The sequence below is a fragment of the Schistocerca piceifrons genome, chromosome 9 (genome assembly GCF_021461385.2).
Source record: "Schistocerca piceifrons isolate TAMUIC-IGC-003096 chromosome 9, iqSchPice1.1, whole genome shotgun sequence".
Taxonomy (NCBI): Eukaryota; Metazoa; Arthropoda; class Insecta; order Orthoptera; family Acrididae; genus Schistocerca; species Schistocerca piceifrons.
The window spans coordinates 166,954,023-166,978,563 of record NC_060146.1 but is presented as its reverse complement, the minus strand read 5'-3'; the positions used below and the strand labels follow the sequence as shown (position 1 = coordinate 166,978,563).

Here is a 24,541-nt window from a genome sequence, read left to right as displayed (position 1 = left end):
CAAGACTAATTGTATGTGAAATGCAATTGCATATTTAATTGTACTGCAGGCAAGTGTTGATACTGGAAACCAGTAATTTAATAACAATAAAGCTAGTATTAACTCATCACATTTTTTCATTAGTAAAAAGTTAGTTTACTAGAACCAGTTCACAGACACACATAAGGAGCATGCTCTGACGGGTGATACTACCGGTGATTCTGAACATAAAACTTCTAATAAACATATGCCCTTTTCTCAACCATCTCCAGGTAAACTAATGAAAACAGCTAGGAACTGGAAAGGTGCAGGTGACGGTAAATTAAGATACTATTATTTTATGACTTGTTTAATTGTGTACATTTCCTCACAGAAGATGTTAAACAGTCTACCGCCAACTTCAATGCATGTTGCTGCTCTTTTAGACAGGTGTTGTGTCGCCGATCAGAGCTCAGTTTTGCATTCCTTTACCTGGGCACAAGCATGTAAAATATGAGCGAGAAGTTCCTCTCGTGTCCACTCTGCGCTTGTAGATGTCGCTCTTCAGCCATCCCCACAAACAGTAATCCAATGGGGTAAGGTCGAGTGACCTTGGTGGCCAGGCAGTGACTCCACAGCAACCGATCCAACGACCAGGATACGTTGTGTTGAGATACTGTGTCACTGGCCGTACGGAATGTGTAGGAGCTCCACCATGCTTAAAGTACATAGGAGTTTGTTGCCAAAGAGATATCCTCCATGGATTCTGGTAACACATTTTGAAGAAACTGAAGATACTGTGTCCCAGTAAGACGGTTATCTAAAACAACTCAACCGATGAGTTGGTCATTGATAATACCGCACCACACATTGACTGAGAAACGTTGTTGAAAATTCATTTCCACAGTAGCGTGCACATTCTCATTTGCCCATACATGAGAGTTGTGGATATTGTTGATTCTGTTGCAGGTAAATGTTGACTCATCAGTGAACAGAATACGTGGGAGTAATTGCTCATTGGCAATGATCCACTGACAGAATGCTTGCCGGGCGGCAGCATCTCTTTCATGCAGATGTTGTACACTCTGCCGATAAAAGGGATACAGACCATGCACATGTACTGTGCGTGTCACTTGTGTTTGTGGAATACCAAGTTGGGCAGCAATTGTTCTAGAGCTAGTAGTAGGGTTGCGTTCCACTACTTGTTGTACGGGACATTCAGAGACAATGTTTATGCTGGGAAGTGTACCATGCTCACACAATCTGTGAAACACCCTGCTGTCTGGCACTCTGTGATTTGGAAATTGTTGCTGGTATTCTCACACAGCAGCTCTGGTATTCCTATTGGACAAACCATAGACAAACAACATGACAACATACTCTTCATGTGTGAAGATCCATGGCATTTTCACTACACAAAACTATATTCGTTGTTCACGTAACAGTACTGTAGTGCTGTGCACTATGACAAACACTGCCGGACTGAGATGAAAACAGCTGCACCTGCGCAAGTGAACTGCATACTGACATGGTTAGTAACACGTTTCCCGTTCTTAGTTGTTTTCATTGTTTTTCCCAGAAACGGTTATGAAAAGGGCATACGTTTATTAGGAGTTTTCTTGTTCAGAATCACCATTAGTATCACCCCTCAAAGCATGTACCTTTCCTCCTGACTCACCCTGTACACGTGTGTGTGGGGGGGGGGGGGGGGGGGGAGAGGGGGGGGGGGGTTGGAAACACACTCACTCCTTGGTCTGCACAGAACACCAAGTTGATTTTGTTTAGTCCTGAGTGACCCATTCACAAAAGTAGTTACAAAATGGTAAATATAATATCACTCGCATTTTCAGAACAGTTTTACAGCACAATACTAGGGTCAGTCCAATGAAAACAAGGCAGATGGAAAAGTAAGTAATAAACTGTTTCTTATTTCAAAAGTAATCACTGTAATCTGCAGCAGAATGATGCTGTCTGTCCACATTCCTGGGCGTTTGGGCTCGGTAGCATGAATTTCACTTCCTGATACTCCTTCTACAGTCAAAAAAACACACTACACTTTGCTGTTCCTCTTTTGTGGCCTTCATAGTGAAGTCAGAACAACACACAACTTGCCCATCTCACATTGAGCATGTCTAACAGAGAAACGGCATGGTGGTGAATGTTCATGCCATTCCTTCCCGATTCCCAGTAGCGAGCAATACTATACACACATCTATCTGTGTTATAGATATCTGCCCCATACTCATTATATAGTTTGTCTCGTATTCATTTGAGTCCTCCTTGTATGCTACTGCATGATAAAATTCAATTCAGTACCAATAAACCATAGTTGCTAAAACTGTGAAAAGTCAGATCTACAAACACCTGTCCCTCATGAAATTTACTGGCATTGTAGAGATCAAGTGTGCTCCAAGCCTCTCTCTTGTGGCCCCATGGAGCAAACGACTCTACCCAGCCAGTAGAACTGCCAGTCCACAGTCCACATTGCCAATAGTGCAAGATCGGTACAATTAAAAAACCTCCCAATGTTAGGGTGCTTGCTACCTACTACCTTCCTTTGTCCATGAACGTCTTTTGTCAGTCAATGGATATCGAGGAAGTTGAACATCTGATTCTTTGAATGACATGTTACATCTCAATTTTAATGACAAAGTTTTAGCTGTGTTTTAATGATTCTGGAATCAAATGAGTGCAAGTATTGCCAAAAGAATTTGATCATTGATCTTATGGATGCTTCATTTATGTATGTAGCTTTTTCATTTCCTTTATCATGAAGTTAGTAATTGGTTATATGTTTATATATGAACAATGATAATTAAGTCTGAAATTATTGATGTTTCGTAATTAGCATGGTTCTTAGGTAAATTAATGACATTAATTGACTGCAGATAACCATAGGCATATAATAGATAGTAGAGTTAAGATGAATAAACCGTGAATCAATATTAGCATTCAAGATATAATAAAATAACTTTGCGGGATAGAAAAACATAATGGTGGGAAAGAATCCATCTGCTTTGTTATAGGCTCTGATATTTTCCCCCAACATTTTGTTTTGGACTTGGTGCCTTTGTTTGATGAGACTTGACGTCTTTAGGCCTAGTTAAAAAGATACTGTGTCAGTGTCTTCTTGAAGTTGATGAAAGTGCAAACGGTTCGGCTGTTTTGGGTTACCTTCTAGTTCAGTGTTGTTTTCAGGTTTAAGATCTGCTCTATACACAAATGTCCTGGTCAAAAGCCCGTGTGGTATTTACCAATCTTCTGTTCAAGTTGCGCTTGTGCTCTTTGAAGTGAACATAGTGACAATATCTTGTATATGACTCTGTGGTGACTTCTGTCCCCTTGCAGTAGATGGGGGAATAGTAGCGTACACACACATTAACTTATTGAACACAATTTTATTTGTAAATATTGAATACACAAGAACACAGTATGTGAACCAGACAGTGCACAGAAACGAAAGTGAAGGTAAAACGAGATAGTATGTTCAACCAAAGCACAAAGGTGTTGTTTGAGTGATCATTAGTCATCAGAGCCCGTTCACCAGTAGAGCAGAGAAAGATGCTGGACACAACGAAGTCCTGTAGCCACGTAGGAGGGCATAAGTGAAATCCTGCATGAGAGTGAGGTGGTTCATCGACCAGGACATGGTCTGTGGATGGCAGATGCAGAGGGACAATAATGGAGTTACACTGTCACCTGAGATCTTGGCCGTGATGTGGTCCTCATCTGCATCTGCTGACATCTGGAAACTGCCCATTAGTTGAATGTGAGTTGCGGGTTGCGCTATCGGAAAGACGAACGCTGTGTAATCTTGTATCTCAGTATTTTAAGGCCCACAACATTGACTGTACACATTGTAGATAGGGCGGGGATGGGGGAAATGAAAGGATAGACAAAGAAGTGTCACACAGGGGCATGATGTCATTGTGCACTTTGCCCACTGTATCCTGTAAAGAGACATCATTTACATCATCGGAGAGAGAAACGTCCTTGTTCCAGGCAGTAACGTCACAGACTTCAGTTAGGGAGGGTAGTCTGCTAATGTCCAGGCCACGACTTAGAAATAATATGTGACCCAGCCACTCTGTGACACATTACGATCTCACACCAAGTATTTTGGGAAGAATTCCAGACGCCACACGAAATCTTAAGACTTGTTATTAGTTAAAATACAGGGAAGATCCTGTGGGAGACCCAGTTCAACCTTCAGATCATCATATAAAACACACTCGGTTAAAAGATGGCATACTGACAGCTGTGTCCTGCATCTCTGACATACTGGGGCCTCCTCCCAGCATACGAGGAAGCCATGCATCAATGGACAATGTCCCACTCTTAGCCGAGTAAGGGGTACTTCGTCACACTGCAAGCGGATGGAGGTGATCCATGGTTGCACTGGAGTCTTGATGGAACGTAGCTTATTGTTCCTCACTTCCAGCCACTGGGACGCCCACCAACAAATGGCCTTCATAGTCACAAATGAAGTGACAGCCCACACAGGGACTGAACGGGGACAGGAGGAGGAAGGGAGCAAGCCTCCTTAGCACCAGCATCAGAGTGTTCATTTCCCTGGATGCCTATGTGCCCTGGAACCCAGCAAAAAATGACTTCCTTGTTTTGCCTTCACAAGAGAAGGAGAGTGTCCTGCACTTGTTGCACCATCCGATCTGCTGGGCACATCTGTCCAACCGCGGGAAGGGCACTTCGAGAATCGGAGCAGACGATAAATTTTTTGTCACAACGCCGTCCCATCTGCTCTATTGCCCGCAGAATAGCAAACAATTCTGTGTAATAACTGAAAACTGTTCTGAGAGCTCTACCCTGAGTACAATGTCGGGGAACACGACAGAACAACTGAAAACGTCTCCCTGCTTAGAACTATCCGTGTAAATGGTAATAAAATATGGGCGGCTACGTAAAATTTCATTAAATTTAATTTTAAAAACATGGTCTGGGGTACAATGCTGCTTGTAAGCAGTCAGTTCTAAAAGCAGTCTAGGCCTTGGCAGTAGCCAGGGGGAGACCCTACTCCACCCCTGGTGGACCTTAATGCCCCCCCCCCCCCCCCCTCCTTGTAATAATTCATGGCTCTCCCTGTGCACGAACCCCAAATGGAAATGGCCGTGTTGCTAGTGGTTGATGATCGAACAGCCATTCCAGCGGCAGCTGAACAATGTAACTGGATGATGGCAATGTAGGAACGGAATGCCCTATATGCTTGGTGTACCATGAGAAGACGACGTCGAATAGACAGTGGAGGCTCAGCAGCCTCTGCACCCAAGCTAACAGGGCTTGTGTGATAAGCCCCTGTTGACAGCCTAATACCCTCGTGGTGAACTGCATCCAGCATTTTAAGGTATGAAGGCCTTGCTGACCCATAAATCTTTCATCTGTATTCAAGCCAGGGTCACACAAAGGCCTTATAAAGTTGGAGCAGATGCGCTCTGTTGGCTCCCCAAGACCTATGACTAACACATTTAAGGATGTTTAAGGCCTTGAGACAGCTCATTTTCAGGTCTTTAAGGTGTGGCAACCATGTTAACTTCTCATCAACGATAAGACCCAGATACTTCACATTTTCCTTAAAAGTGAGAACAGTGTTCCCGTTTCAAAACAGGCAAATTAAACAGACAATGGGAATGATTAAAATCAACACAAACTGTTTTCTCTAATGAGAATTTAAAACCTGTGGTGCGAGACCATTCCTCCAACCGCCTGATCATCATTTGCGATTGCCAAGTAGCCGTGGTGAGGCTGGAGGATGCACAGAATATGAAGTCGTCCACAAACAAGGAACATCCCACTGTAGTTGTAATAATATTGACTGCGATGGAAAAAGCCGTGACACTTAAAACACCATTCTCCTGCTTCAAACGGTCAGACAGGACATTCCCAACCCTGTATCTCAGAGAGAAAGGACCACATGAAGGTTGGTAGATGTCCACGGAATTCCCACTGATGGCGCTGCGACAAAACATTACGCCTCCAAGTATTGTAGTAGGCCTTTTCCAAATCGAAGAAAACACCGATAAGGTGTTGCTTAAGAAGGAAAGCTTGTTGAATTGCAGCTTCGAGCAGGGTCAGGTTATCGAGAGTGGAGTGATACCTCCTGAACCCACACTGGGAGCAACTGAGTAGGGACCTGGTTTCCAGAACCCACACTTGGCACCAATTGACCATACGCTCCACTGTCTTTCCTACGCAACTTGTCAGGCTAATACTCCGATAACCAGCAGGGTCCATCCGATCCTTTCCTGGTTTTAAAATTGGGATTAAAATAGATTCCTTCCACAAGTTGGGAAAGTCGTCAGTTATTCAAATTTTATTGAAGAGCTGGAGGACTTCTTTTGACCATCGGTCCAACTGTTGCAACACGCTGTAGGTTATCAGGTCGTTTCGAGAGGTCATATCACAAGCAACTGACAATGCAGAATCCAGCTCCCACAGAGAGGCTGGTTGTATTCTTTCATGCTGGTGGACCAGAAATCAAGATCAGCCTTCCCCTGAGCCTCCCAATATCGACTGAAGGCGGGATCGAGGCTGGAATCGGCCCTAATGAATTTATATGATTCAGCCATGTCTGAGTTATATCCCTTGTCGATGTTTCAAGAGACCCCTCTAACAGCTGCTATTGGTGGTCGAGAGTTGTGCCTTGAGATCTTCCCAATGGCTTCCCATACTTTACGTGCAGGTGTGGACCTATTGATGCGAGTTCAGGAACTCTTGCCAAGACCTCTGCTTACTCCCCTGAATTATTCTCCTCGCCTTGCAAAACAACACTCATCGTTCCACCAAGGGACAGGTTGCTTCCTAGGCGTTTCCACAGACTTTAGGATGGATGCATCAGCAGCATGGTGAATCACAGTTGTGATGTGATCCATCCAGTCCTGGATGCAGTCACATTGCTCGAAAACGGCTGACTGTCTGTAAAGCACCCAGTTAGCCTTTTTGAACAACCATCTCTGAGGCTTTCTTTCAGAATCAGCTCCAACAAGCAGATGGATCCAGATACTGAAATGGTCACCACCATGAAGGTCATCGTCCACTGCTCACTGAGCAGTGTCCCCAAGAGCAGGTGAGCAGAAGGCGAGGTCTATGGTGGTAGACGAACCCGTAGTGGTGCTAATATATGTAGCTTGACCCGTGTTCAAAAGTATGTGATCTGTTGTGTGCAGTAGATCCTCAAGTGCTCAACCCTTTGGTCAAGTGGTGTGAGAACCCCATAGTGCACTGTGCGCATTAAAGTCCCAAAAAAGGAGGAAGGGGCTGGGGAGTTAATCAAGAAGACGAATGAGGACCCCACTGTCAACGAGCACAATGAGTACACAGTGAAGTCAACATGGGCCCCCATCCGAACATCAACTGCTTGTAGTGTTGTTAAGGGAATAGGCGAGGCGTGAAAAGTGTCCTTATGAACACTGCAACCTCACCTTTTACCCTATCACCAGTAAGATCGTCTTTTTTGTAAAGGTGATAGCTTCCAAGTACTGGTGTGTCAGTCTCTTTACAATGAGTCTCTTGAAGGCAAACGCAGAAGGGTCTGTCCTATACAAGGAGTCTCAATTCCTCCAGATGAGTCCTGTATCCATTGATATTTCATTGGAGTATGGGAGCAATTTCATCAATGTGGTCTTGACTTGCCCGTCTTTGCGCCAAGGTGGTGAGGCATTTGTAGAGCGAGGCGGAGTGCAGAGGCTGACTGCGTCTGGTGAAGAGGCATCAAAATCTATGATGTCGTCATCATCATGTCAGATGCGCCAGAATGACGTCTGATGGCACCAGGCTCAGGTTTTGACCCGAATGTTGAGTTCCTTTCCCCACTCCCTTTCCCAGCGAGGATGAGTGGAAGTGGAGGCAGTTAGAGCCACCTTCTTTGAAGAAAGTTGGCGTTGAGAGGCACTCTGTTTTTGGGGTGCCTTTTGGCTGCACACTGTGGAAGCATTACCTCAATTTGCACCACAGTTGATAAAATGGAAAATCAGAAAGTGGATGACCCCAAAGAAATAAAAGCCAGGCAAGGTGACACTGTGAGATTACCCTCCAACTGCTACTAGCAATTTGGACAAAGGTATAATGGACTGCCTCCTCAGCTGTGTCATTAATGAAAGCATGAGTGATTTGTCATTGGCCAGTTTCTGAGCAAATAATCAAATTACAAGCTTAACTCACTCCAATACTTACCCGTCTTGGTGAAGTAGACCAGATTTTTTTCACTAACAGAAAAGTTATCTTCAGGGAACCTGATATGGGAGCACTATGGACTGGTGATGCTGTGTTCTGCCCTTGGACACCATCTGAACATGACACCCAAGAATCAATTTTATGGGGTGATATGAAAAACAGCGTATTTGCTTCTTTGGTCAAAAACTATTCCAGAACTAATAAAATGCATTTCTATGATGCTCGTGTGAATGACTCTACATGTGCTTCAGAATGTATGGTATGAAATGGAGTATCACGAGATTGTGAGACCGAAGAGTCATAAAGAACACCTATAAAGTACGCTATTTTTACAACTTATTTTTACATTCTCTGTAATTCTTGTTGATGTATCACTATGCACTAAATAGTTACAGCCACATGTAATTGCTATATATATTTTCAACTGCCCATAATGATACACTTCTTGTATTACATATCACTCTGAAAGAGTAATGTGTATCTTTGTGTATGCCTTACCGAAAAATGATATTAGGGAGAGGGGGGAGGGGGAGACAAAGTTTATATAAGAGAATACAGCTATTGTGTGGATTTATTGTTCTATGCGCATGTACAGAAGCATATCTCCAAAATGGGACGGATATCACAGTAACTTCACGAACGATCACAGAGAGGCAGTACCTGTGTGAGCACAATGTAGACACTCCATGAATTGCTGGCCTAAGTAGTAGTAGTAGTAGTAGTAGTAGTAGTAGTAGTAGTAGTGTGTAGTCCCTAGAATAGATGCACACAGGTAACAATGGATATATCTGTAAAACAAACAATCTGAACTGTCAATTCTCATTCAGAACTCTGAAGTAGTGTGTCACATTTGAATACAGAGACTGAAGCACTTTATTATGTGATTGACTTCATAAACAATTTTGAAAAAAAAAATAAAAAAAGATAAGGAGGGAAACATTCCACATGGGAAAAATATATATAAAAAACAGAGATGCTGTAACTTACCAAACGAGAAAGCGCTGGTAGATAGACACAATAAAAAAAAAAACACAAATTTCAAGCTTTCGCAACCCAAGGCAACACAGGCAGACCCTGTCTGTGTGTCTGTATATGTGCGGATGGATACGAGTGTGTGTGCGCGAGTGTATACCTGTCCTTTTTTCCCCCCTAAGGTAAGTCGTTCTGCTCCTGGGATTGGAATGACTCCTTACCCTCTCCCTTAAAACCCACATCCTTTCGTCTTTCCCTCTCCTTCCCTCTTTCCTGATGAAGCAACGTTCGGTTGCGAAAGCTTGAAATTTGTGTGTGTGTTTTTTATTTTGTCTATCTACCAGCACTTTCTCGTTTGGTAAGTTACAGCATCTTTCGTTTGAAAAATTATTGAAGAACAGTAGACATTGTCTCATGCCATTGCCTTCAGGCATAAATCGTGCAATTTACAGTTAACAGCGACTGAAGAAAAGCAGAATAATATTTAGTCTTCATTGCTTGAAGTAAATCTAAACTCTGAAATACAACGAGAATACTACAAACTATTTTCCTTCTGGTTCCTAAAAGGGCCTTCGGTTTCCAAAACTCAACATTCCCACTGTTACACTAGTTGTAATATTCCAGGCTTGTAGTCGCTACACAGTTTGCACAGATACTGTACATATTAAAAAACACACCCAAAGGATTCTGTGTTTAGTGCGATAATCGACAATGAGATTTATACTTTATTTTAATATGTTTACATTATTTTTTGCACCAAACTAATGCAACACTGTGAGAGAATGAAAAGGAATTTGACAAGTACAACCCAAATATAAATTGGTCAAATACACTGGGAAAATCCCTTAGGAAAGTGAGGAATGCAGTGAACATTCAACAAATCTAACATCTGATTTCAAACAGACAAACTAGGCTGCATTTTGGGGAGTCTGAAAAGACAAACTAGTCATGTATTTAAAATTACTGTAACCTGACAAGTGTTCTCTTGAGGACAGACCAATATTTTCCAATTTTATAACAGAAATACACAAACTAATAAACAGAGTTAAAAGTAATATGAAGCTGATATAATAATAATAATAATGAAATAAAATTCAGCCATAAACTTTCTATGTAAATATTTGTCTTTGGAAACATTTGAACTTTCTATAAATATTTGTAGACAAATCTCGAATGTTTAGTTATATTGAATGTGAGCCACCAACTCACTCGCTTAACGAAAGATACCAGAATCTTCTTCGCCTTTTTTTCTAATCTGACACCTGACTAACAATATACAACACAACAGTTCCAATTTTTTCTGCTATTATGCAACTCAAATCAGTATAATAAACAAAATTTATAAACCAGGCATATATAAACACTACCACAGTCTTAGTTTCAACGGGCTCTTCTTATATTATTAAACATCTCTTGCTGTTTGTGCTCTCATTACCATAAAGGTTATTTCTGTTTAACCATTTACAGAAACTTATAATTAGAAATAACTGTTAAACTTTGCAGATTTATTTCACTGTTAAGAAAGATAGATGCACTTGTGTGCTTATTAAAGATATTTAACAACGATAAGCTTCAGATTCCAGGAGGCACACACAGACAGAGAGGACAGAGCATCTTGATCTTGCAAATAGCTAGAAAAATGTTGGGAGGGATAGAATTATTTAGTACTCAAGTAGGATCATCAGATAAGATTCTCAATTAAGGAAAATATAAGGGAAAAGGACAAGAGGAAAAATCAGTGAAATAAACATGAGACTATTCACTGTATAAACAGGATAGTAAGAATAACCGAATTTAAATTTGGAGAAATCCTCCTTTGCGGTTATTTCACATCTTTGCAATTTTGGTATTCTCTTAAAATTTTAATAATTGTTACATTCAGAAACAGTTTTCACTTTCATCTGAAAGGTGCACCAATAACAAAAACCCATTTTTGAGCAAATAAAACATAGGTAATACAATACAAAATGGAATTTTTATTAACAAGTACATTTTATCATTATTATATAGACAAGAAAAACCTTTTTATTAGCTCTGCAGTTTTTCTACTTAGTCCCCTTTGGCTTATATAAACACTGTGACATTAAAACATTGTGTCTTTGTATAATCATCTCAGTTCAGTTTACTTCTCCAGACCATTACATTGTAAATAGATAACCATAATGACACACAACATTTTTAACAGTAAATTGTAAATAAAATTGCAAAACCAAAAAACATGTTTTTGTCATTACAAAGAATATCGTAATGTTATGATGATACTACTATTAATTTATACGAGAGTAACAAGTTAGTTTTGCACAACATTGACTGACTTTGGTGTTTGGATAGTCAGATTCAAGACAATATCTTACTTTCTAAATAACAATTTGCTAATCACAAAAGTGTGTGTGTGTGTGTGTGTGTAACATGCAAAATGTACATCATCAGAATAAATTTGCCAGTGATTCCACAAGGCATTGCAATTGCCACGACCATAGAATGTAGCTGTACATGGTCCACTGTCTGATGATGAGCCTGCAGTCACTTGAAAACTAGTTATTGGTATACTAAATAAGTCTTGCCAAAAATTCAAAAAAGTGACTGTATGCGTATGATACCTGAATAAGTTCCCAGTTGTCATAATGGCTGTGAATACATCATGTTTTCAGAATAATTACACGTGACAAAATTAAACACAATAGCTTTCGAATCTCCACCACATCCATGTCAACTGAATTTGAACCAACTGTTGACACTTCCATGTCAACTGAATCTGAACTAATCAGATCAAAATTATTGACTGTTAGGTGAAAAGTCACACTGTTTTGTAACTGTAAATGATCAGTTATCATTAACAGCCCATTTGATCTATATTATGTGTTTCATTCCACATACCGTTCACTATGTAGTGAATATTATACACATCTCATCTAAATGACTGTGCAACGCAGGCAGAGCTCACGAGATCTTGGTCCAAATTGAAGGGGTAGTTGTTATAAAAGGGGAAACACGGTACATCAGCTTATTAGGCCTTTTACGTTAAGGCAGTCTGATTTAATCAGAAACCATTCTGTCCTCCTTGTCATAAAAGCAGTTAGATTACAAGCTGCATTTTACCATCAGTAAACGTCGGTCCATCCCAGTATTTCGCAATCTTAATTAAATTACCTGCTTCACTGAAAAGACTGCAATGATCAATATTTTCTAGGCTTCCATTTCTAAAAGACAATAATTTCAACAGGCTGGAATAAGTATGCATTAATTACTTCTACATGTACACTGACACAGCAGTTGATTAGAATAATCACACTACTGTCATTTTATTTATATGTTATAGACGATACATGAAGTTTAAAAATCATTAAAATTACACTCTAAACTTGATATATCTACCCCCCCCCCCCCTCTTTTCACTGTAAATTGTTGTGCAACCCCACTCTTATTTAAACTGTGAGGTACTACACATTACATCCACAGTTTGTATATCACGATCCTTCAAACAATGGTACGTAACAAGTGACTATCAGAAATTCTGAAAAATGTTAAATTAGTAAAAAACATCTTTTTTGTACCTACATTAAACAATTCTACCATCATAACAGCAATTTTCTCCGATTACAACAAACTATGATCAGAATAAATATCTAGCACCTTGACATATGATATGGCTAATGTTCTTTTTGTGTGAAACAGGCAAACATTTTTTCTCTTGACAGCAAACTGTTGGGGAGTTCACATAAAGTATAGAAAGTTTTAAGTAACAGGATGCATAGAGAAGAAAATGCAAATTTCCCACTTTAATGTCAAATACTTAGAGCATAGAGGAATACATGTAATCAAGAATTTGTTACTGAAGAAGTAAACATCCACAACTAAATATAATAAACAACCTACACAGAAATTCCAGCAACAAAGACAACTGCCAAGCTCCCTCAAAGGAACAGTCATACAATGAATCATGCATGTACTACAATTACGTAGCCTATGTGACACTAAACTATAAATACAAAGGAGAAACATCTATTAAATGTTGATCTTAAAACTAAACAACATTCAAAACGTCAAACAATATTAGCGTTTGCCATTGTTGTAATTCATAGCACGAAGTGGGGTTTTGAAATTGCTGGCTGCCTGTTGCTGGATCTGATATGCAAGTGGATGAATCTTGAAGCCATACAGACGGGGAACAAACTGATTAACGGGACGCTTCGGTCGGTATTCTGGATGCACCATGAAAAGCATATGAGGAAAACCAGTGCCAAAATAAGCTCCGTCTGTGTGGTGGTGCCGTGACGACTTTGGTGTGTACACATCCATGCACTTGGGGCAGTATGTCTTGACCATAGCCTCCCCAGGTATGTCTGACAATCCAATAGGTAACATAGGTTGACTCTCACAGTACACCCGCGGGCAGTGGCCAAAATCTCCTGACTGGTATTTCTCGATCATCTGGCCGATCCCCCGATTGGTCAATATGTACCGAGCATGTATGAGGCCATACAGCATCTCCGCCGCCTGCTCAATCAGATCTGACTGGTTTGGATTGTCGTCCAGCTCATCATCCGGCTCGAGGTCGAGTATCATGTCTAGAGCCTGTCGATAATGGGGCACCTGCTCATTCAAGCCAGTCAGATTGAATTTGTCCTGAATGTAATCCTCGTCCACCTCACAGAAGAACTCATTGCCCCTTAAGCCACAAAACCATGAGATCCAGGACACCTCTTCAGAACTACTCATCTTCAGTATATTATTTGTTGCTGGTCTGTCAGGAACTCGGGTCTCTAATGAGGAATGCCACCTTCATAGACTTCTACTGAGTGAAACTTTTACACCATCTGGAACAAAGTGTCATAAAAAGAATTTTGAGTCATTTATTTGTGGAAGGTAATGAATCATTGCAATGATCACGAAATAAAATGTACATGTTTACATTTCACAGCAACATTATTATGCAGAATTTTAACATAACACAGATGTCATATCACTACTTAAGTGACAGAAAATAAATGTATGATTTAAAAAATATAGTTACTGAATACAGCTAAAGTCACTAAACAGAGAATAAGAAACCAAAATGGAAACCACATTCTTGGAAGAAAGTAGCAAGGGAGGTAACAGTGAAACATTTGGGGACAAATTATGGAGATCCCAATGAGGAGGTGGGGCAGATTAAAATAATACTATGTAATCATGGGTAACACAGGCAGTACTCACGATGATGTAACAAAGGGAGAGGATGTAGATGACAAAGAATACACAAGGGAAACAGACAAAGCCAGAGGAAAGTATGTATACAAGCTATGTAAAGAAATAACACAATTTTGAAAATGAGTACGGTATGATACGATGAACCAAAATGTGCAAGAACAAGGCAGGAGACATGGAAGAAGAAACACATGCAGTGGCATCATAATAAACAAACAAGGTCAAGTAGTCACTGATCATACAATGAAGACTTTCACAACCAGCTGTGCAAATTGCCAGTGGATCTTCTAGGTTGTATGGTAATGGTCCATAAAAATTTTTGTTTCAACATCCAATGAAGTTCTAGACGAAATGTCTTCGGAGATTATCCTCGATAATATGTCACTTTCAAAAAACTTTCATGGACCATAATCTTACAACCCAGAAAACTCGCCAGCAATGGAGGAGTAACTGATAAGCTAAAACATTAACATTCCAAGATGTATGCAAGTAGGATCTGTAGAACAAGAAGATTTCATCGAAATTTAACTTATGTGGAATGGGAATAAAAGATGACAACAAAAGGCTTAAAATTTCAGAGACCGAAGAAGTTTGAGCTATTAATGTAAAAAGTGATAAAGGTATAATATCTGATCTGGTGAAGGCATTGTGAGGCAGTGCAAAACACACATTGACTGTACTTGCCAATAATACCCACAAAAGTTGAAGTTTACCAAATGATTTCTCCAGTGTAACAGATTGCACTATTAAAGACTACAAGAGGGCATACACAACTGTATCATCAGGGCTGCTGCAAGTCTGATGGGATGGCTCTTGTTCTGATAGTGTGGGCAGCAATCTGCACCTGTTTTCTGATGACACTGTAGTATACAGGAAAGCACCATTTTTGAGTGACTATAGGAGGACACAAGGCGACATTTGGTGTGATGAATTGCAACTGGCTCTAAATGTAGAAAAATGGAAGCCAATGTAGATGAGTAGTAAAAACAATCCTATAGTGCTCGTATGCAGTATTCGTGGTGTGATGATTGACCTAGTCATGTCAATTAGATGTCTAGGCATATACTGTAAAGTGATATGAAATCGAGCGAGCACATCAAGCTGGTAGTAGGGAAGGTTTATGGCTGACTTCAACTTATTGGGAGAATTCTATGTATGCGCAAACTCATTAATAAAGGAGGCAACATACAGAACACTTGTACGGCCCATTCTTGAGTACTGCTCAAATGTTTGAGATGCTCACCTGAGTGGGTTAAATGAAGACATCACAGCAATTCAGTGGTATGCTGCTAGATTTGTTATTCGTAGGTTTGATCAACAAGCAAATATTATGAAAATGCTCAGTGAACTCAAACTGAAATTCCTGGAGGGAAGACAACGTTCTTTTTGCGAAAAACTGTTGGTCTGTACAGTTACCACTCCAGCTGCGTGTCACGCTGATCTCGAGACCTGCAGACAACTTAACACACAGAGTCCGCATAAACACGGCACTGTCATTTCTGTCACTAGCTCATTCCGCACATGGGCGAGTTTTCAGCACATTTAGCACGACAGTATGCTACCTTTCCAACAGTGGCAACTAGAGTGGCCTTGCTTGGCATCTGTCAATAATGCTATCGAAATTGTGTGTTTTCATAAGAGTCACTTCCTAACTCCACTATACTACATTGCCAGACTATTTGTAATTCAGTCTTGAGACTGGCAACAACATACAAATCCCATCGGACTATATAATTGGATACCCTAAACTGATCACCACAATTTGACTGGCACTGTACGAACAATTCTTGGTCCACAATATTTAGTTCTACATTACGTATTTTACAGAAGTACAATTCTTCATCTTCTCATTCAATGTTTGGCCAATATCTATGTTATCTCTATGAATATTTCAAGAACCTGCTTCCTCCATATTTTGAGACAATGTAGACAAATTAATTTGCAGCACAAAACCTGTATGGTTCATTTTTCTTCAGTGTGTTTCAACAAATTTTTACCTGGACATGTTTAGCAATAATTGACACCACAGCTTAATAAGGTTTATATTTTCCAGCAAGAAGGAGCACCCTATCTTGGGGTACGGAGGTTTAGACACTTTGGACCTGACCCTCTTGGACAGAGTTGGTCCGAGAACATTTTTCCACACAAGCAACACACGATTTAACCCTCCCTCCCTCCTCCTCCCCCTGCTGTTCCTCAGGCTCTCGGTAAAGCCTTTAAAAATAAATCTAAATCTAGCGTGTTTGGAAATGGGTTGTTTTTCACTAGTAACTATTACACGCTTCCCGTACATATTCTGCCACCCTCCGCTCCCGCTGCCCTGTTCTGCTTACAACCCCAACCAACCAATTGGGCCTTAAACCAGTCCACAGATTTCATTTGGTGGTGTTCTGTGAAGGATCTATGGCATTTGTCTCCTTTGCTGAAAACTCATAAATCTAAAAAATGTGCATTTATAATGTGCTTACAACAATTTCACACTCACTTCAGGATGTACAGTGTGAAATGGAATACTTTTAGATGTGGTCTGTGTGAGCAAGTGGCATGATGTACGAGTCTTAACACCTAAGAAGTATGTACGTTTTTTAAAAATTTCTTTTACATTCTCTGTAATTGTTATAGATGTATCACTGTATTAAATTGTTAGAGTAATTTCTAATCAGCAAATTCATTCTGAACTGCCCTGCACATATTCCTCTGCATACTTACACAGGTTCCATTAATTGCTAGTTTCTTGGGGGTTGTTAGTATACATTATGTTGAAATTAAAAGCTTCATCAAACTCCATGAACTGCAGGAAATCCCATAATTTGTACTCATTAGTCCATCTATAATACTGTGATGACTCCTACATCGTCCACTGTGGTCTATCTACTAAATCCAGCTTCCTCTATTCCTTGATCAAAATCCACGATTTTTGATAACTATATGACAAGGGAACCTTCCAAATTGGCCCTTTTTAATTCTGGACAAAAATTTCCTAAAACAATATGATGGAATCCTCCCTAAAAAAAAAAAGCCTTAGAGATTTCTGAGAGCTGTTAAGTATAAAATTATCATTTCTAATTAATGAATTCATTGGTAGCTATGTGGATAGCATAATCATTTGCAATTGTAAAGACACTGGTTAGAATGAAAATAACATTTGCTTATTTTTCATTACTTGTTGTATGAAACTGTGAGTACTGGTATTCACAATGAACTAAAATTTGGTACAAACTTGGAAAACACATCAAACAGAAAATAGAAAAGAACAAAACAGTTGCTTTAGAGCCTCACAACATGAGTCTTTCTTTTCTTTCTTTTGCTTGTGCCGTTTTCCCCGCAATGACGCAGTGTCGGCATGGTTAATCGGATTTGGCAAGGTTAATTTAAGGGGTGGCTGGATGCCCATCCAGCTGCCACCCTGTACCCCCCTCCCCCCCCCCCCGCCCCCCCAGGATGGAATTAGTGTACCCCACGTGTCAGTGTCTAGTGTAATCCATGGAATAGTGCGAATGTGTTCAGATGTCTGCGAGCCGGGTAACTGAGGCGGGACGTGGGGACCAGCCTGGTATTCACCTAGTTGGATGTGGAAAACCGCCTAAAAACCACATCCAGGCTGGCCGGCACACCGGCCTCCGTCGTTAAACCGCCAGGCGGATTCGACCCGGGGCCGGCGCACCTACCCGAGTCCAGGAAGCAGCGCATTAGCGCTCTCGGCTAACCTGACGGGTAACCTCACAACGTGAGTACTACATATTACTACATGACAAAAATGATGTTACTTCCTACATGGATGTGGAGAATTACTAATCTCATGAGTAGAAAATATAATAAATGAAGGCTAACCACTATTTAAAATATAAAATATAGACTGTCCTAAAACAATGTACACTGGAAATTGCTAGAAAAGCATTCCCCGAAGAAACGAAATTTGTTAATGTCGAGTACAGATTTAATTACCAGGAAAACTTTTCTGAAAGTATTTATATGCAGTGTAGCCATGTATGAAAGTGAAATGTGGATGATCAAAAGTTTAGACAAGACGAGAATAGAAGCTTTTGAAGTGAGGTGCTATAGCAGAATGCTGAAGATCAGATGAGTAGATCACGTAGCTAATGAGGAGGTACTGAATAGAATTGGGGAGCAGATATATTTGTGGCCACAACCTGACCAGAAGAAGGCATCAGTTGGTATTACATATTCTAAGACATCAAGGGTTCACCAATTGAGTACTGGAGGGAAGTGTGAGTGGTCAAAATCATAGAGGAAGACTGGGGGATGAAGATAGTAAGCAGATTCAGTTGCAGCTGTTACTCTGAGATGAAGAGGCTTGCACAGGATAGAGTAGCATAGAAAGCTGCATCAAACCAGTCTTTGGACTGAAGACCCAAACACACAACATAACCATTAATTTGTTAGGTTTCATGACAGCCAACTGGAAGAAGTTGCAGCTCTTACACTGCAATGTAAAACCACTTCACGTAAGATATTTACTCAAACATAAGACTGAAAAGAAAGGCGAATGATGAAGGAAACAGTTTGCCATTAAAATCAGAATGTGAAATGTAATCATAATAGAACAGATAATTTTTTAAAAAAGTGGAACATAAAACTGTTTCTTCACTCTATCTATAACTCCGTAATAGAATTATTATGTTGTCTTCTGACCCACAGTGCAAAGATTATAGTAGAGTAAACACAATATGATAAATTAGAAAGTAAGAGAAATAATTTATGGAAGGTGATGGTTAACTGAAACATGAAATATAGGAGGAGGAGAAGATCAGTGTTTGATGTCCTGTTGACACAGCGGTCATTAGAAATGGCACAAGCTTGGGTTATGGATGGATGGGGAAGTAAATTAGCCATGCCCTTTCAAAGAAATCATCCGAGCATTTGTCTGAGCAATTTTAGAAAATAGTGGAAAACCTAAATCAGGATGGCCAGACGAGAGTTTGAACCGTCATCCTCCCGAATGCGAGTCCCCAAGTCCAGTGTGCTAACAATACGAAATATAATATGTAATGTGAAAAGGAAGAACAGTGCTGTAAGGCAATGATTCATGATGCAATAAAGTTTAATATCTTACTGGAGATGGAGACTGTAGGAACAAAACACTGCCTTACATTTATTACGCAGCGAGGAAGAATTCAGTATGGGAAAACCCAAGGGTGAAGGGATTGTATCCCTATCATCATGATTTTGATCAGAAGCAGTTAAGCCCTCACTGTTTTCACTTTCTCCAGGCCTACCCATGTGGACGAAAACATTACTGTACAGAGTTACAACATAGCTACAACATCTATTTATTCATCTCGCCCATTTGGACGCAACAGCTTCTCCAGAGACTACTGCTCTTCTCTGTTAAACCCAATTAAACAGTTCCTGTTGTCTAAACAGGACATAAATAGTCAGTATGCAAATGTATCACCAAAACAAATACAATCACTGCAAATATGGAAGAAGCTGTACAATAAAACTGACCTGACAACAGCAAAATGATAAAATGTACTTCAACAGTTAAAACCTCTGCCCATAATTACTTGGTACAAAATTACTTTAAAAATGTAGAATAATACCTTTTAACATAAAGACCTATTGCCATCTAAAGAATTGTAAAAATGGGAATGTTGGAAGAAAAGTTTTTTGTATATGTATAAGATTATGTTACCATCTTACAATTTTATAAGAAGTTACCCCATCAGTTTGCAGTATGTTACTCACCACAGCATTTCATTCATAACAATGCAAACTGATTTCTCCAAATCATTCAACAAATTGTTAAAATGATAAACAGAGATACAATACACATTAATAGAGCACTGTAAATGTTCGCCCACTTAGGTTACTTGGTTGCCATGAATGGATCTACCTTTGGGCGCGTGCGCGGGCGTGTGTGTGCGCAGAATGTGAATTTGTTGGAAACATGAAGACTTCTTAGGTGACACCCCCTCTACCACTTGTTACTGGATCACACTGTGTATTTAGCTTCATCTTTTGTTTTGCTTTGCTTTGCGATTTCACTCTTTCTTCCAGAACACCCAAATGTAATACATATAGGTGAACAATAGAAATTAGCTTGCTTCAAACGCTTAGTATGTGACATTTCATTTATTAAGAAATTTTACATTGCAAGGCAAGTTTTGTACTAAAGAGAGTAATACAGGTACTGTAATGAATACAGAGTAAACTTGTAATTGCAACAAATACTGAACATACAAATTATGTGTGTACAACACTACAAAGGAACAGAAATCTTATTTAATATTGACAAAGACGGAGAAAGTAAAGAAGTTCAGACCTGAAGTAAAATTTGAAACTAGTACTAATTAGACACATGGCTTGAGTTCCTACTGAATAAGGTAAAGTTTATATTTGAAGTAGCACAATATTTCTATCTTAATTAAGAACACATTTCAAAAATATTTATGTACAATTACTGTGCGAGACCAAGTGTTGTTGATGCACGTACCTTTTATACCTGCAAAGTGTAAAACCTTTTATGACTGACTAGTAATACTTTCTAGTTTAATGACATGAAATAATGAAAGTTTAAAACCAAGGTGTCAACAATTGCTGAAAAGTGCATTGTGGAAATACCCATTTTTTTAATCATATGATCGGAATAGCTAAAAGATGCAGACAATACATACATTCTGTTAAATGGTAATTTATTACCATATTTCTCCAAACAGTTGTGTCAGCAAATACTTGTATAAATTTTGTACTCAAGTATTGTGAAACTTGTCAGCATATAACAAGAACCAAACACAGCAAATCTCATTAATTTGGCATATGAGAAAATTAATTCTGTTTAAAAGTATGAGAGAATAAACAGAAGTGAGCATAATACAATGCTTATTTGCTGTTACACATTTACTGACCTCCTGTGTCTGCAATTATAATATTCTCACACCTACATTGTTTCCCTTTGACCCACAAAATTATCACCACAATAGTAATGGATTAACACTTGTTAAAATAAGTGATTCGAGTTTGGTACATTGTTCCCAATAATCTTATAATGCAGAGAGACAGTTACAAACGATGCTATAAGAACACTGTAAAGCTGATACAGAACACTGACTCCACTCTTGCTATTATGAGAGTGAAAGATTATCTGATACCAAGAGCAGAGCAGCTCAGTTGTTCGCTGAATACCATATTCTTTGGGAAACTCTTAGAATTAACCTACATATTTATTGAAATGATCCATCCACAAACAACAGTCATTCCCAAACTTATTTCTGTTTCATGCGTGAAATCACCCAGAAGTATGTAACCATCTACAGTAATTTTTAAAAAATACTCTGCTTGTATATAATAATATCCAATTACTATAATAAAAATTAAGTTCCATAGTATTCAATCCTCCAAAGCATCATGCAATCATTGAGCATGTTCCTACATGAATATCTGATAAAGTAATGCCATATTCATGAAAAAACAATCCAATTACAAGAGCTTAATTAAACAGTTCACAGTCATGAGACATTCTATGGTTACACTTAATTGCATCTTATATTTCAATAAATAGTTAAATTACCAAATATGCACTAATTTTGACAAGAGGAGGATCTCAAACAACTATGGTAACAATATTTGACACCCAACTGTTTTAAACCCTACTCCCTTCCATATGTGGAAATTCTTTTAAAAAATGAAAATCATAAACTTTTCACACGAAGTCAGAATGCCATTAATTGGACCCATGTAGTCTGGTGTCACATTACCAGTATTGATGCAAAGGCTTACATGTTTTCAATTATACCCAAACCTAAACTGCCTGTTGAATTAATTAATTTATCTTTCTGGTAACTTTCAATTACCAATGTAAAAAATATCCTCTGGTATGGTCCTCTGTTACACGAGTGCCATACCAACAAATTTCTTGTTTCAATGTGTGAGATACGCTCATATTACGTATCATTGTAACTTTCAATGCTCTCAGAATAAATTTATAACATCATCTTAAACTTTATTTTTTCTTCAATTTGTAGGGATATTTTTAAAATACTTTTTAATGTACACTGTAATAATAGTTACATATCACAAACATGGGTGGCAGCCCTATTGTGTTCATTAAACCACATGGTTGTTAAGAAATTTATCAGTACAAATTACAATTTCCTCACTACAATCAATATCCTGGGAATTTTTCCAATCCCTTCTGCCTCTACAAACACAAAAATGTTGAGCCCAAGCCCCCCTCTCAGTTCCCAGCATTGTATTATTACAAAATAAGAAGGTTTATGAATCTTTTAAATAAAAAATTAGAAAAACTGAAAGTTCTAGTATGTGTAAATAAGTGTCTTATTGTGCCACTACTTCCTAAAATTTTCTTTCCAGTTCTTATTATGTCTTTAAATATTCATCTATATGAATGAGCATCAAGCTGAAAAAATTTTATCCAGTTAGATTGAATAAACCTCTCTCAAAATTACAATCCCTGATGCTGAATAACAAATATGGAAAAGATAAATAGTTGCAATACATCATTCCTATGAACAATATGAAATGGGTGCAGCGCATAAAAGGGGAAGATAATGTCATGTGATATTCGATGACAACAATGAACTGTTACATATTCTGTTCATAAAATCATTAAATTAATGGAATTCACCTAACAAAGCAGTAAACACAATTGAGACAATTTTTCCAAGATGTAAATGTACCAGACATAAATACACACAAATTATTCTGGACCAATTTCAGCACAAGAGGAATGATAAAACACGAAGCACTCCACAACACAATGTATGACAAGTACACTGTGATTAAATTTGGAAGTATCCCATGTAATATTACATTAACCTACAAAGACAAGAAACAAATATCTATTACATATTGATGCTAAGAAAAAAGCTGAAAAAGCTCTCTCAGGTGCCAGTCCAAATGTTAACGCTTCCCATTGTTGTAGCTGATAGCACGAAGTGGGGCCTTGAAATTGCTGGCTGCCTGTTGCTGGATCTGGTATGCAAGTGGATGAATCTTGAAGCCATACAGACGTGGGACAAACTGATTAACAGGACGTTTTGGACGATATTCTGGATGCACCATAAAAAGCATCTGCGGGAAACCAGTGCCGAAATAAGCACCGTCCGTATGGTGGTGACGTGATGACTTCGGTGTGTAAACATCCATGCACTTGGGACAGTACGTCTTGACCATCGCCTCCCCAGGTATGTCTGACAATCCAATAGGTAACATAGGTTGACTCTCACAGTACACCCGCGGGCAGTGGCCAAAATCTCCTGACTGGTATTTCTCGATCATCTGGCCAATCCCCCGATTGGTCAATATGTACCGAGCATGTATGAGGCCATACAGCATCTCCGCCGCCTGCTCGATCAGATCTGACTGGTTCGGATTGTCGTCCAGCTCATCATCTGGCTCAAGGTCGAGTATCATGTCTAGAGCCTGTCGATAATGGGGCACCTGCTCATTCAAGCCAGTCAGATTGAATTTGTCCTGAATGTAATCCTCGTCCACCTCACAGAAGAACTCATTGCCCCTTAAGCCACAAAACCACGAGATCCAGGATACCTCTTCAGAACTACTCATCTTCAGATCTGTATTTCTCTCTCCTTGCTGATCAGTCAAGGACACTTGTGCAGAGGGGCGCCTTTATAATTTGTTAATGAGGTGAACTTCTATATCATCTGGAACAGAGTGCCAGAGAAATCATTTTCATTAACTTAGTCATTAGTGTCAATGAAACATTGAGTATTAACCAATATATTTTTCATCTACATCTACAGCTGCAAGCCACTTTTTCTGCATGGCAGGATACTTTCATCCCTTATCACTCGCCCATCCTCTTGACCCTTTTTACTTTTCTGCAGAGTGGGGAAAAAAAAGGGGGGGGGGGGGGGAGAAAATGTACATCAATCATCAATATGCACACTAAGTTCTCCAAGTCATTAACTGTAGTCCCTGAGCATTTTGTACAGCAGAAGGTATGGAGTAAGATTTATTGCCTTTTGGGCACTGCGTCAGCCTCTATTCTTATCTCCAATTGGAGTTTGCCACACATTTCTGTGGTGCATTCACTACTGCTGCTACTGCAGGTATTTGTCACACAATGAGCAAGTCTTGTTATAATCATTGTACTCTCTTTAGCACTTCTAACTGGTAAGAGTACCAAAGAGATGACGTGTCTACTCACGACTGGGCTACATAGGAATGTTTTATTTTACTTTACAGACAATCTAGGCTTTACTATACTGCTTCAAAAGTATTTCAATCTGATATT

At 39.4% G+C, this 24,541-nt stretch overlaps 1 protein-coding gene across 2 annotated transcripts in view; it reads right to left on the bottom strand.

Annotated features, from left to right (window-relative positions):
• Nucleotides 1-11,070: 11,070 nt before the first annotated feature.
• The window catches only part of LOC124716968 (casein kinase II subunit beta), a 35,895-nt gene continuing 22,424 nt past the window's right edge, over nucleotides 11,071-24,541 (bottom strand). Inside the window, exon 2 of one of the 2 annotated variants that reach the window (XM_047243569.1) lies at nucleotides 11,071-13,931. In XM_047243569.1, the coding sequence (XP_047099525.1) occupies nucleotides 13,168-13,833 (666 nt within the window). In that variant the 5' untranslated portion in view covers nucleotides 13,834-13,931 and the 3' untranslated portion in view covers nucleotides 11,071-13,167. Of the gene's footprint in view, nucleotides 13,932-20,399; nucleotides 23,949-24,541 lie in introns of those variants that run through there. The other variant, XM_047243570.1, reaches the window with a different exon arrangement.